General features: G+C 43.6%; 1 protein-coding gene across 1 annotated transcript; it reads left to right on the plus strand.

The window, feature by feature from the left end:
• The first annotated feature begins 3732 nt into the window (after positions 1–3732).
• Positions 3733–13058, plus strand: CSTL1 (cystatin like 1). Its single transcript, XM_036419663.1, has 3 exons — positions 3733–4137; positions 12134–12247; positions 12935–13058. Exons 1-3 carry the CDS (start codon positions 3919–3921, stop codon positions 13019–13021), a joined length of 420 nt encoding a protein of 139 aa, XP_036275556.1. The 5' UTR covers positions 3733–3918; the 3' UTR covers positions 13022–13058.
• Positions 13059–14029: the final 971 nt, after the last annotated feature.

Genomic DNA, 14029 nt, shown 5'->3' on the forward strand with positions numbered 1-14029 from the left:
AATACGAGAAGATGAGATATTACAGAAAGTTTTATTTCTGTGGAATTAAATCCCTGAGTTTTCCAGGTTCCATTTCCCTTGGTCCCACCAAGGAAGAAGTCCAGCTTTGCCTTTAGCAGGGCTGGGATTAAAGCCATTGCCCAGAGTTTCCATCCCATGTTGGGGCAAGTCTAATCCAGCAGGCTAGTTTAGTGTGTGTTCCTCGCTGCAGTCATCAGTCCATTGCATGTGGGGTCTGCAAGTCCATCTGCCATGGGGCCTCTGGGGCCATATGGCTATGGAGGAACATGGGCACATGTAAGAGAGTAACAAGAGAGTGAGAATTCCTTTGTCTTTGGATTATATATCCCCAAATTTTCACAGGCTTGCAGTCGTGCCAGTCCTTCTAGCAAACGATTTCTGTTGCCAAGTTTGACTGACAGGCACCTTCCCTACGTCACCCTGACTTTACTGCACATGTGTCCATCTCCCTCTCCCCTAGTGATCTTTGGGGAGTGGGCCAGTGATCCCCTGGAGGGGGTCTAAAGTTTCAGCTTCCTGGTGAAGATGCCCAGATGGCTGTGTGTATAATGTCTGCTCTACCCTTTTTCTCCTTTTCTATTATTAATAATTAGTTTATTACAACTATATCAGCTGGACTCCAAAAGTAGGAGGAAATCTCAGATATTCAAGAAGAGTTTATTTACTATTTCGACATGCATTATTCTAACTTATGTACTTTGGGGGCAGGAAATTGGAGGTGGCAGTAAATGCAGGAATAAAGAGGAAAACTGAAAAGAACAAAAAAGAACGTAAGCACTTGAAAAACAGAGCAGTCTATGAGTGAGGCAGGATAGTAAGAAGCTAGGAAAATTCTTCGATACGTGGAATAGGGAAACTAAGAAAGGTACATGGCCAACAGTTTACAGCCAGCTAGTAAGTCACAAAACCCTACCTTCCATAATCAAGGGCACAAGAGTAAACGGTTTACACTTCACCTTCCTAACCAGAGGGTAAATAGCTTAAGTCATCCTAATCAAAGAAATACATATTGGGAGTCCAATTAGCACCATTTGCCAACCACATATAAGGAGAGATGGAATTATGGGAATAAATCTTATTTTGGTGTCTCAGCATAAAATTGGTGAATATTGTATGAGATCTTCCCCCGAGACCTCCCCTACACTCCCAGTCTTTAAAACCTTCAAGACTAGGGGTGTCGAACTCAATCAGAGAAGGGGCCAAAATCTAAAATCCAGCCTAAATCGCGGGCCGAATGGTTTACTGAACAGTCATAAACTGTCATTGTGATGGAAACGCAGCGGAGTGCAGTGATGACAGCGCGGTGCGGGCCACATTGCAAGGCCTGGCGGGACGGATTTGGCCCGCGGGCCTTGTGTTTGACACATGTGTTCAAGACAAAGGACCAAGGCAAAGCTCTCCCTCCCAGGAGCATGCCCACACCTTTCCCTTTCCCCTCTTCTCTCCCCCCTCCCCCCAGGCATGCATCTCCTAAGGTACCCCAGGAGACTAGCAACCAGAGGAGCAATGGGCAGTGGCAGCTCACCTCTGGCTAACCCCTTGAACTTGTCTCCAAAATGCCTTTTCTCTGACTTTCCAATGAGCTGACAGAAGCCTCACCTTGGCTCACTTCTTTCCTGTAACATTTCTAGAGAGCCGAAGCATCCCCGCCTCTCTCTCCTGTTGTTTCTCTCCTAGGCTCTTTCTTTTCACTGTCCTAGCTTTAATCAAAGTACTGTCTACATCACCTGTACTTATTCTGTGAAATCTCTCCTGCATGAAGCCTAGAACTCACACACTATGGCTGGCCAGAGAGGTATGCCTGTTCTGGATGGTCCCTGCCCAATAACATGGGGGTTTAATGGAGCAATACCTCAAAAGCTCTGAAGTGCAGCATCAGTATGGTGATTAAAACAGTTCCCAAACTTGGCTCAATGTGGAAACTCTAAAGAATGACCAAGAAATTCTTGGATTCCCAAGTCACTAGCTTTTTGTATCAGGATCTCCTAGCGTTGGGGTCCAGGGAATGTGCATTGTAAGAACTCTCCACAACTATGCTAAAACATACAATTCTAGATCCTCCCATCTAGTCAGCTGGAAAGGCAATGGAATGGACTGCCTTCTCTAAATTAGAACTTGTGATTTAAGGGTTTCAGGGATATATATTGGAATTCCCTAATACATTCTCTCTCTCTCTCTCTCTCTCTCTCTCTCTCTCTCTCTCTCTCTCTCTCTCTCTCCTCTCTCTCTCTCTCTCTCTCTCTCTCTCTCTCTCTCTCTCTCTCTCTCTCTCTCTCTCTCCCTATAGGAATTGCCACCATCCCCCAGTCCACTCCCAGAGGCTAGGTGAGCAGAGGTGACAGGGCAGAGAGACAAACCTGAAAGAGTGAGGCCTGAGGAGAGGAATAGATGAGGCATCTGAAGGAGTTTGAGAAAACAGCAGAAGCAGGAAAGACACTCTGACCTCCCCATACCCTTCTCCTTTGAAAGGAAGAGACAAATGTCCCCTGTGTAAAGTGGTCTCCCAGTACCAGAAAGAAGGAAAACATCTTTATCACTAAAGGTGGGGAATTTAGCGCCATGAAGGTTTTAGAAACAAAGCTTGAGACTTCTTTACCACTTATACCCCTCCCTCAAACTCCGTTGTCTTGTCAATTCTTTACAAATCCGTTTCTTTGTCTACAGGCATACAAGCTTTCTGTTCTGATCACTTCTTTGGGTTGCCATTTTCTTGCCAGGTCTCCCACATAAACGTAAAAATTCAATTAAATGTGTGTTTTTCTCTGATTACTCTGTCTTATACCAGTTTAATTCTTAGGCCAACCCAGAGACCAAAAAGAGGTCCAGGAAAAATTATCCCCTTTTATAAGCAACACTCAAATGTTAGAAATCAACTTCCTTTTTTGAAAAATGTTATTTTTAATTTTTCAATTACAGATGGCATACATTAGATCCAGGTGTACAACATAGTTATTTTACATTTATGTCATGAATTAATCACCTTAGTGAGTCCAGTACTCAACTATACTATACATAGTTACTCTATGTATATTATTGACTATATTCCCCATGCTGTACTTATGGCCCTGTGACTGTTTTATAACCAGCAATTTATACAATGTAATCCCTCCCCTTTTTGCCCTCACCCACCATGGCCCTTCCCACTTGGCAACCATCACAACTGCAGGATTACATTTGAATAGGCAAAGTTCACAATGGTTCCTCCCTCACAAGGAGGTGGGCTTACCTCACAAAGCTCTGCTGGGGTCAAACTAAGATAGCCCAAGCCAGTGCCAGGGCCTGCAGGCACAGTGAGATCCAGCAGGCAGAAATCAGTGGTGAGTAACTGGTAGGTGAGTACAGAGAACCCATAGAGAAGGATAGGAAATAGTTGATAGCTGGGTGAGATAGTTGGAACCCAAAGTAGGTAAGTAGAATGTCCCTGACCCTGTTCCATGCCCCTGATTTCTTATATCCCAGTTCAAATATGTTCTCCATAAGCCTTTCCCTATTTCCATGAATGGTGTTCCTCTGTCCAATACACCAGGTCTTATCGAATAGCACTGTAGAGGTCTGTTTTGTTTTGTTTTGTTTTGTTTTCTTCCGTTGTAGGTGTAAAGGCAGGTGTAAACCCATCTTGGCAGGAGTTTAGACATTATACTGTCTGAAACACCAAAGAACCAAATGGGGTGGGGAATGACCTGATCTGAGAGTAGGTTGGGCAGCCACGCAGAGAGATTTCTCTGCCTGGTCCTTGTGTCCAGTTGTGGGCAGGGTGTTGAAAGAAAGAGGTCCAGGTCTCAGTCTCTGTTTAAATGCAGGCAGCTTCTCCGGGAAAGTCTGCGTTGGCAAGGGCTGTGGATGAGCAGTGAGCCAGTCTGAAGGCACAGTGGATAGCAGGTTTCTGAAGCTGCAGGCATGGGAGCTGAATGCTGGAGAAGCCTTCTGTTGTTGTTGGCTGCTCTGGTCCTGACGGCCAAATTGGATCGCTTTCAAAGGTGGGGAGGCTTCCAAGAGAAGTCCAAAAGCCAGAAAAACATGAATTCAACACTCAAATTCTTCATTGAAAACTACAACAATGTGAGCAATGATACCTACTTATTTCAAGTAGACAAGCTACTTCAAAGTTATATGCAGGTTTGTATATTGGTTTCTCTGAATGGGTACTCCCATTCTTGCTCATTTTTTTTTTTTTAACATTGAATTTATTGGGGTGACACTGGTAAACAATATGATACAGATTTCAGGTGCACAATTCTACAACACATCATCTGTATACCGTATTGTGTTTTCACTACCCCAAGTTAAGTCTCCATCCATCATCATCATTTATCCCCCCTCCCATACCTTCCTTCACCTCCTCTATTCCCCTCACCTCAGCAATCACCACACTGTTTTCCATCATTACTTTTTCCATCAATACTTTTTCTAAATATCTTTCCGATTTTTTGCTCTCTCTCCTCCTTCTGGCACTCCTATGATGCAAATGCTGGGTCCTTCTTTGTCTTTTGTTATAGCCTTTGTTTTTTCTGTTTTCTATTTTGCTTAATCCTTCCACCCCCACCCGAACACCACCACCCTACCCCTCCCTGAGCTATCTGCTTACTCTATCTCGTCTCTATTTTGCTTGGTAGTTCAGTTTGTTCATTAAATTCCACATATGAATGAAATTATGTTACTTGTTTTTCTCTGACTGGCTTATTTCACTTAGCATAATACCCTCTAGATTAGGGGTGTCGAACTCAATCAGAGAAGGGGCCAAAATCTAAAATCCAGCCTAAATCGCAGGCCGAATGGTTTACTGAACAGTCATAAACTGTCATTGTGATGGAAACGCAGCCAAGTGCAGTGATGACAGTGTGGTGCGGGCCACATTGCAAGGCCTGGTGGGACGGATTTGGCCCGTGGGCCTTGTGTTTGACACATGTGCTCTAGATCTATCCCTGTTGTTATAGATGGCAAGATTTAATTCTTTTCTTATGGCTGAATCATATTCCATTGTATAGATCTTTATCTTTACCCATTCATCTATTTTTTTTCTTAATATATTTTTATTGATTTCAGAGAGGAAGGGAGAGGGAGAGAGATAGAAGCATCAATGATGAGAGAGAATCATTGATTGCATGCCCCCACTGGGAATCAAGTCCACAACCTGAGCATGTGCCCTGACCAGGAATAGGATCATGATCTCTTGGTTCATAGTTTGATGCTCAATCATGCTGGTTGGGCTATCCATTCATGTTTGATGGACACTTAAGTTGCTTTTATATCTTGTCTACTGTAAATAATGCTGCAATAAAATATAAATGTGTACATTCTTTGGTTTAGTGTTTGGGGTTCCTTTCAATAAATACACAGAAATAGAGATGTTGGGTCTTTCCTTCTCTTTTGTTATAGCCTTTATTTTAAAGTCTATGTTTTGGTATAAGTATTACTACTCTGCAGTTTTGTTTTGTGTGGTTTCCATTTTCATGAAATATCTTTTTCCATCCCTTTACTTTCAGTCTGTGTGTGTCTTATTTATTTTATTTATTATTTATTATTTATTTATTTATTTTTAGAGAAGAAGGGGGAAGAGAGAGAGAGAGAGGGAGAGAGAGAGAGAGAGACATTGATGAGAGAGAGGTCTCCTATATATGGCCTGACTGAGAATTGAACCTGCAATTTGGGTATGTGCCCTAATCAGGAATTGAACCCACCTCTGTGTACAGATGATGCTCCATCCAACTGAGCCACACCGACCAGGGTTGTGTGTGTCTTTTGATTTGAAATGAGTTCCTTACATACGTACAGCATAAATAAGGGTCTTATTTTGTAATCTATTCAATCACTATATGTCTTTTGATTGGTGCACTTCATTCATTTGTATTTAACATAATTGTTGATAGATACATATTTAATGCCATTTTATTATTCATATTTTAATCTTTTTTTCTTTTTCTCTTGTAAAACTGCGTTTGTGGAAATAAACTCTTTTAGTTTTGTCTTGTCTGGGAAGCTCTTTATCTGTCCTTCAACTCCAAATGATAGCTTTACTAGGTAGAGTAATCTTGATTGTAGGTCCTTGTTTTCCCCCATTTAGAATATTTTATGTCAATCTTTTTTGGCTACAAAGTTTCTGTTGAGAAATCAACTGACAAACTTATGGGAGTTCCCTTATAGGTAACTAACTGCTCTTCTCTTGTTGCCTTTAAGATTCTCTCTTTGTCTTTAACCTTTGGCATTTTATTAAGATGTGTCTTGGTGTTGGCTTCTTTAGGTTCATCTTGTCTGAACTCTGTGCTTCTTGGACTTCTATGTCTATTTCCTTCACCAAGTTAGGGAAGTTTTCCATCATTATCTTTTCTAAATAGCTTTTCGATTTCTTGCTCTCTCTTCTCCTTCTGGCATCCATATGATGCAAATGTTGGTATGCTTGAAGTTATCCCAGGAGCTTCTTACCCTATCCTCATTTCTTGGGTTCTTTTTTCTTTTTGCTGTTCTGATTGATTGAATGTTTTCTACTTCCTTATATTCCAAATTACTGATTTAATACTCTGCTTCATCTACTTTACTCTTGATTCCCTTTACTTTATTCTTCATTTTGTTTAGTGCATTCTTCATTTCTGCTGGTTCTTTTTTTTATTATTATTTCCCTGTCTTGTTTATGCTGTTGAAGTTCTCATTGAGTTTCCTGAGCATCCTTCTAAGCACTGTTTTGAACTGCATATCTGGTAACTTTCAGTCCTCCACATCATTTAGTTCTTTTTCTGAAGATTTCTCCTATGCTTTCACTTGGGACCTGTTTCTCTATCTCCTCATATTGGCTGCTTCTCTGTGTTTATTTCTATATATTATATAAAGTTGCTATGTCTCCTAGACTTGGTAGAATAGCCTAATGTAGTAAGTGTCCTGCAGGGTCCAGGGGCACAGCCTCCCCAGTCATCCATGTTGGGTGCCTTAGGTGTGGCCCTTGTGTGGGCTGTAGGCACTGTCCTGTTGTAATTGAGCCTTGATTGATATTGGCACATCACTGGGAGGGATTGGCTGCAAAGACTGGTGACAACTACAATGGGGGAGTTGCTTGCTGACCCCATAAAGCAGGACTTTCTTCAGTGGGCTTTGGTGCTTGCTGAGGCTGCACCCTTAGTGTGTCACTCATGAAGGTTGGTGCATTGTGATATGGCATGTTATGAAACTGTCTACCATGTGCACTGGCTCTGGAACCTCCTGGAAAGTACAAGGTCAGCCACCACCTATGCCTTGCCTGGGCCCACCCAGCATGAGCTACAAAGCGATCTGCAGATGGTTGCTACTTTTCCTGGACTAGGAGTTGTCCAGAAAAAGCCAAACTGTGAACCAAGTCTGGCTGCCACTAGTGCTGGCCTTGAAGCCACTTAGCATTATAAACAGGGTATGCAGAAGCCAGATACTGCTTGTTTGAAAGATTTTACGAAAATCTGAAGCATGAGGTCATTTGTATGGAAACTGCTTGAATGGGCCCCAAAGTTGGGGAATTACTAGGGCAGGGTGAACAGTGTTAGCCAGGTTGATGGAGACTTAGATATGGTGCCTGACTAACAGCTCTTTGGGCAAAAGGCTCAGCAAAGGAACAATATCTGCCAGCACTTCTGTCTGGAGAAAGCTGCTCCTCTAGCTTTTGTAGTTAAGATGTCCCTCCTGATTTTTAACCAGCACATATGGTTATGGAATCAGTTTGTTTCATGTCTCCACCCTTCCTACCAGTCTCAACATGGCTTCTTCTTTATATCCTTAGATATAGGACTTACGTGAAGCTAAATTTCAGGCATCCTGAATAATGGTTGTGCTATAATTTAGTTGTAATTTTTTATGTGGTCTTGGGAGGTTCCCAGTACCACATTTACCTACAGCACCATCTTGTCCAAACTGTTTTGTCTAACAGTCTCATGTGACAAAAAATATAAGTGTTCTCTGTAGGTTCCCCTCAACAATAGTATTTCAATGCCCAGGGCCATAAAATCTAAGCCTGGACTTTCTAAAGCTGTTTTCTATAGAAAATGAATTGTACAGAGGGGTGTTTGTTTGTTTGTTTGTTTGTTTTTTGTTGTTTTAGCAGGAGGAGACCAAAGGAGTGAGGGCTAGGCTTCAATCAGATCATCTCTTATTTTTTGTGTGTAAAATGTTCTGATACTAATGAAGGATGATAGAGGATGAAAATAAAAAGTCCTTTGAAAATCACTTTTGTTTGTCTAACCTTTTCCCAACATCAGATAGTAATGTTAAAAACAAAAATTTTAACTTCCATGACTGAAAGTTTAAAAGTGCTAGCCAAAAAGAAGATTTGAGGCATGAAGTTCAAATCCCCAGCAGATGGTTTGAAGGAAAAGGCACATATAATCCATTGTCTTGGACTCTGCAAGCATTTTTATACATCAAGTGGGGGAAGGGGAAAGAAAAAATTTACATTAGCTACAGGCAAAGTGGTGGGAGAAAGTGGGGCCAGCTCTGAAGTAGGTGCAGAGTCTGCAAAAAGAAATGCCCATTCCTGTTGATGGGCTGTGGGCAGCATTCTGGAAGGCCCACATGTGAACAATAAGTGGAGCCTCCTGGAGTTTGTAGAAACAGCCTGGCTAAAAGACTCTGTAGAAACAGCCAACTGGAAATCAATTAGAAATTCCAACAAAAAAAATGTGAGCAGTCTTTTGTTAGTTAACCTTCAGCCATTAACAACAGTTCTGTCTCTTTTCTCTCACCCTCTGCCCTCTGTGATTTAATTTAGAACATCTCAGAATTTTCCCCTTGTCAGTAAAATATGCAGATTGGGTCAAAGACAATACTACTTCTTAGTTCAATTATGTAGTATTGAACTAATAAAAAATTAATAGACTAGAACAGTGATTTTCAACCCTTTTCATACCATGGCACACATAAAGTAATTAGTAACATCACGTGGCACATCAAAAAATATCTATTTTGCCTATCTGACCAAAAATAGGTGTAATTTTGATTCATTCACATTTGATGGCTATTGTGTTGGCCTCTGTCATTTTTTTTGACAGTCTAATAGAAAAGAAATTAGTGCCCCTGACTAAATAGTCAGGTATTGTATGTTTTAAAAATTCTTACGACACACCAGTGTGCCTCTTGTGACTCATGGATTGAAAATCGTTGGACTGATTAGAGAGGAGCAGTGGGAATGGGAGAAAACAACCAGGGCAGGGGCCAGAGAGGGACGAGCAGTGTTAATGAGACACGAACACAAATGGACCTCATAGTCCTCAGCTTGTTCTTTCTCATAGCTCACCCTTGCCACAAAATGGTGGCTTGTTAAAGCCTAGATAGGACATTGAGGTGACTTGGCCACAAGGTGGCAGCCCTTGTCCAAATTTCTTGTGGAAGTTGGCTTGTTCGCCTCTTATCTCAGGAGGCCTGTCTTGTGGAATCAGTTCATTGTCATTAACAGTTACATCTGACAGAGTTGTTTGTGGGTAAACGTGTGATATCATTCAAATGGTTGAATTGACAGAGTGAATATACCTTTCGATAGTCGGGTGATCTGGGGCAAGGATCCCTGACCATCCCCACACTGGTTACAGCATCATGATTATGTTTTTTCTAATACCTCACAGAGGGATACAGGAAGTGGGCACCTTCTGAGTTTGATGTTCAGATGCTCCTAGTCCTGGGATTTTGGTCAAGGGCCATCCTTATATGCAGCCTCAGTTTACTCACTTGCAAAGTAGGCAGAAAAGAGTGAGGCAGCATTTATGAAAAAACTTGTATTGTTATAATTATTCCTATTATTATTTAACATTAAGTCTTATAATGAATAAGAAAGCATTACATTCACTGGAATGTCAGTTAAATTTAATGCCCATATTTTAGTTTCTTCATACATGCAGAATGTGCTGAACGTCAATGCGATAGCACTTGGCACAAGCCCTGAAAGCTTCTAAGACTAGGATGAAACTGTCCCTTCTTAAGAAGCCAGGAGCCCTGCATCCTGAGGTTCTTCCCTTAGTTGTGGGGTCCAGGATGCTGGTACTGTCCTCAGGCCTCCTCCCCAGCCACACTGCACACCTTGAGGCGCTTTTCTCTCGGGCGGTGTGAGCACTCTCTCCCTCTATCACCACGCCAGGGAGTACAGCTTTCTTATGTGCTTGGCCACAGAATTTGGACAAGGAAGCGGGACCTTCTAGGAGCTTCTCCCCTCCCTAGGCAAAACTTTCTAGTGACTAGTCCACATAGTTACTGGGAAATTCAGCCATTTCCAACACAAACCATGTATTAGTTTTACCTCTGCATGTAGGGTTTACCTGCCACCAAAGTCTTTTGCCCTTGCGTCTTTGGATCTTGCACTTGAACATGAGAACTACAAGAAAACAAATCACAACAGGAAGTGGCTCTTGTGTGTATTCTCCATAGTTTATATATTCGCCATTTCTGTACATCATCAGAGGAAATGGGCACTATTATTCTCATTTTCTCGACAAGTAAACTGAGACTCAGGCAGGTGGAGGGACTCTGCTTGCTCAGATAAAGTTGGCAGGGGATAAAGCCAGAACTTGAGCTCAATTCTTATGACTTCTGTTCTGACACCTCCTAACTCCATTGCTGCTTTAGAGTAATGTTTCCAACACTTGTTAATACATTTAACAAATCGTAATTATGCAGTTACTTTAAATGTATTTTGTGCATTCAGTGAGATGCATGCTTCTCTTAACCTATGTAACAACCCCTAGAGTAGGCATAATTATTATCTATACTCTGTCAATGAGGAAACTAAGGCTGCTGGGCTCAAGGTCACAGCATTACCGTATGGAGAACACATGCTCCAAACCAGTTAGATTCCCAAGCTTATGGTTTTTTTTTAATTAGAAATGTTAATGCTGACATTATTGCAGATGTCCCCCTTCCTCCCCCCTCCCTTTGCCCACAGGCACCTACCCCTTCCTTGGCCTGCACCAAACTATTGTCCATGTCCATGGGGTTTGCATATATGGTCTTTAGCTAATTGCTTCACCTTCCTTATCCAGTGGTCCTCATCCATCTCCTCTCCTGCAGCAGCCAGTCTGATCCACATGTCCATGCTTCCAGTTCTCTTTTGTATATCAGACTATTGTGTTCATTAGATTCCACATCTTAGTGAGATCATATGGTATTTATCTTTCTTTGACTTAGTTAGCTTAGTATAATACTCTCTATGTCCATCTATACTGTTGCAAAAGGTAAGAGTTCCTTTTTTTTTTTTCAGTGTAGGATTTCATTGTGTAAATATAACATAGCTTTTTTATTCACTCATCTGCTGGTGGGCACGTTGGCATAGATATATGTCCAATCAGCTGCACTTCCAGATCTTGGCTATTGTAAATAGTGCTGCTGATATTGCTCAGCCTCTCAGCCAAGCACCTGCTCCAGGAGGTTCCCCCTTTCCTTGACTCCCCTTATCTTATCAGTCTCTATGTTGCTTCTTCAGTGCTCCTAGATATATGTCCAATCAACTGCACCTCTCTTGGCTATTCAAATTGATTGCAAAATACTTGAACTGTAATTCCAGTCCTTGGCTGGGAGCAAGGGTGCATAGCCCAAGTTACACTGCAGCACGCTTGAATCCTTGAGCTGTGTTGCTGAACACCTCCCATCAGGTTGGCTGGGAAGGAGAGAAGGGAAGGAGGACATGGCTGGAGGGGCTGAGAGAGCAGAGGGATGAAGTGTGACTGACTCTACCCGTTCCAAGGACCACGTGTGCAAACCTGGGGGTGTTCTGGCACTGCCAACCAGCCAAGCTCACTTGCCTTCCTTGTCTGAGGATGCAGCGGGGAGAGGTGCGTGCAGAGCCAGGGAATGAGTTATGTCCAGTTAGAGGGCCTTCTCTCCCCCAACCCTGGGCATGGCACCAGCCTGGACCCTGTCCTCCAGTCTCCTGTGCCTGTCGCAGCGAATGCAGTGCAGAGCCAGGGAATGGGTTATGCTCATGTTGTGCACCGACCAGTGGCCTTAGTGCCACTGTGCATTCTCAGGATGGAGGGAGAGAAGGGGGCCATGCTTGGGTGGGTAAGCCAGGCACAGGGATGTGGCTCCTGGGGCTTCCTTTCCATTCTAGCCTTCTTTGGAGAGAGCCAGCAACTGGATGCTTTGACTCAAAACTAACAGTGCTATTGCTTTTCTGTAGCTGACAACAGGAGTGGAGTATCTGGCCACCGTCAAGATTAGTCGGACCAAGTGCAAAAAGAACAGCACAAAAAGTCGTTCGTGCCCCCAACAAAGCGAGAAGAAGTTGAAGAAGGTGTGTGGTGGCTGTCATTTGAAAAGGGACTCCTAAGGGAGAAAAGTCAAAACTTTGAACGTTAACACAAATTGGACATTGACAGCTTTTACAGCTGTGTGGACTGGGGCATAGCCAGGGCACAGCCCCATGGCTGCTGAAACCATTCAAGGTGCTGGGGGTAGGAGAGAGGCCCTCTAATTGGACAGTCCCCCCCACCCTGGGCATGGCACCGGCCTGGACCCTGGCCTCCAGTCTCCTGGCCCACCCCCAGCCTTCAGTGGAAGCAGGATTTTTCTTTCTGTGGGGACCTTGTTCTGTCATGGCTTGCACTCTCCAGGCCCCTGAGGATTGTTTAATTGCCTCCTTGTCTTCAAGAATTTGCTCACTCTTTTCCTGGTTCCTCTTGGTGATGTTACCTACTGGCAATTATGAGTCTCCCTGTGCCTGAGTGCAGTGCCTGGGGTCTGGGGTCTGAGGAGGGCTTTCCGGTTGTGCTTGCTCCAGCTCCCAAGTAGCTGGGCAGAGTGAGCCCCAGGTGACATTCCTGTTCTGGGCCTTAAACCCCACTTCCCCCTTCAGATGACTGAGCAGATCCTCCCCACCCACATGGCCAGGTGCAGCCTCAGCCATGATTCTCAACTCCCACTGAGGGTCTCAGGGCAGGAAATTTCCCTGAAAGCTGATTGTGTCTTTCTCCTTCCACAGAGTTTCATTTGCGATTTTTTGATATACACTGTGCCCTGGATGAACTATTACGAACTTTGGAACAACTCCTGTCAGGAGGCCCACTAGTAAATGGGTTTGTGCAAAGATCCTCGATGAAACCTTAGATGGCTGTGCTGTGCATTTTCTATTACAGACTTCTGGAAGAACCTCATCCCCCTCAGCAGGGTCTCACTACACACACACCCACACATGTACACACATATGCACTAACTCTCACACACTCAGCGCGCGCACACATACACATACACTCACATAAACCTAGGCACACATTCACACACTCTCACATTCACACTCACTCATTTACACAGACAGTGGTCTTTAGAGGGCTGGTTCAATCTGAGCAGGAGGTTGTTACATATTTGGAGGAATCTCATAACTTTTTCTACATCAGCCTGTATCTCTGAGGCAGCCTGTATCTCTTGACCTCTGACCTGAGCTTGAGGGAGCTCTGTTTCTTTTCAATGCACATACAACTCCGTGACTGACACGTGCCTTTTTGAGTGTATCCATGATCCCCTAGACCAACACCCCCCTCCCCCTCCAGTATCAGATTCACTGGAAGGATTCCCAGGACTCAGCATAGAGCCATACTCATGGCTGTGGTTCATTATAGTGAAAGGACACAGAGCAACATTTGCAAAGGGAGGAGTAGAATGGAGAGATGAGCCTGGTGGCTTTGTTTAAAACCCTGAATCACGCTATTGGGTGATGCTTATTCTCCACTGCTAATTGCCATTCATGGAAGAGGAGCCCCTTACATAGCATTCCTGCTTTTGCTGTCCTCATCACTTCTCTCCAGGAGAACTTAATCGAATTGGCCTATTTGGGAAGAAAAAACTGGGCATTGTAGTCCAGGTCCTACTCTTTCCTACCAGGGGCACACATTTTCCTTGTCAACTCCAGGAGAGGAATCTCTCTGTGAAGAGACTTGCTCTGGTCCAATGTCGCTGATGATGGGCATATACTGAGAATGTGTGTGTGTGTGGGGGGGGGGAGGGATAGGTGCGATCCACCTGTGCCTATCACAGCGAGTGCAGTGCAGAGCTAGGGAATGGGTTGTGCACATGCTGCGCA

The sequence above is a fragment of the Pipistrellus kuhlii genome, unplaced genomic scaffold (assembly GCF_014108245.1).
Source record: "Pipistrellus kuhlii isolate mPipKuh1 unplaced genomic scaffold, mPipKuh1.p scaffold_m20_p_6, whole genome shotgun sequence".
NCBI classification, from domain to species: domain Eukaryota; kingdom Metazoa; phylum Chordata; class Mammalia; order Chiroptera; family Vespertilionidae; genus Pipistrellus; species Pipistrellus kuhlii.

Excerpts from the sequence above, each read along its gene's own strand:
- CSTL1 (XM_036419663.1), top strand. The coding sequence starts at position 3,919 with ATGGGAGCTGAATGCTGGAGAAGCCTTCTGTTGTTGTTGGCTGCTCTG. Across the intron at positions 4,138-12,133 it reads TACTTCAAAGTTATATGCAG|CTGACAACAGGAGTGGAGTA; the intron begins GTTTGTATATTG and ends GCTTTTCTGTAG. Across the intron at positions 12,248-12,934 it reads GCGAGAAGAAGTTGAAGAAG|AGTTTCATTTGCGATTTTTT; the intron begins GTGTGTGGTGGC and ends CTCCTTCCACAG.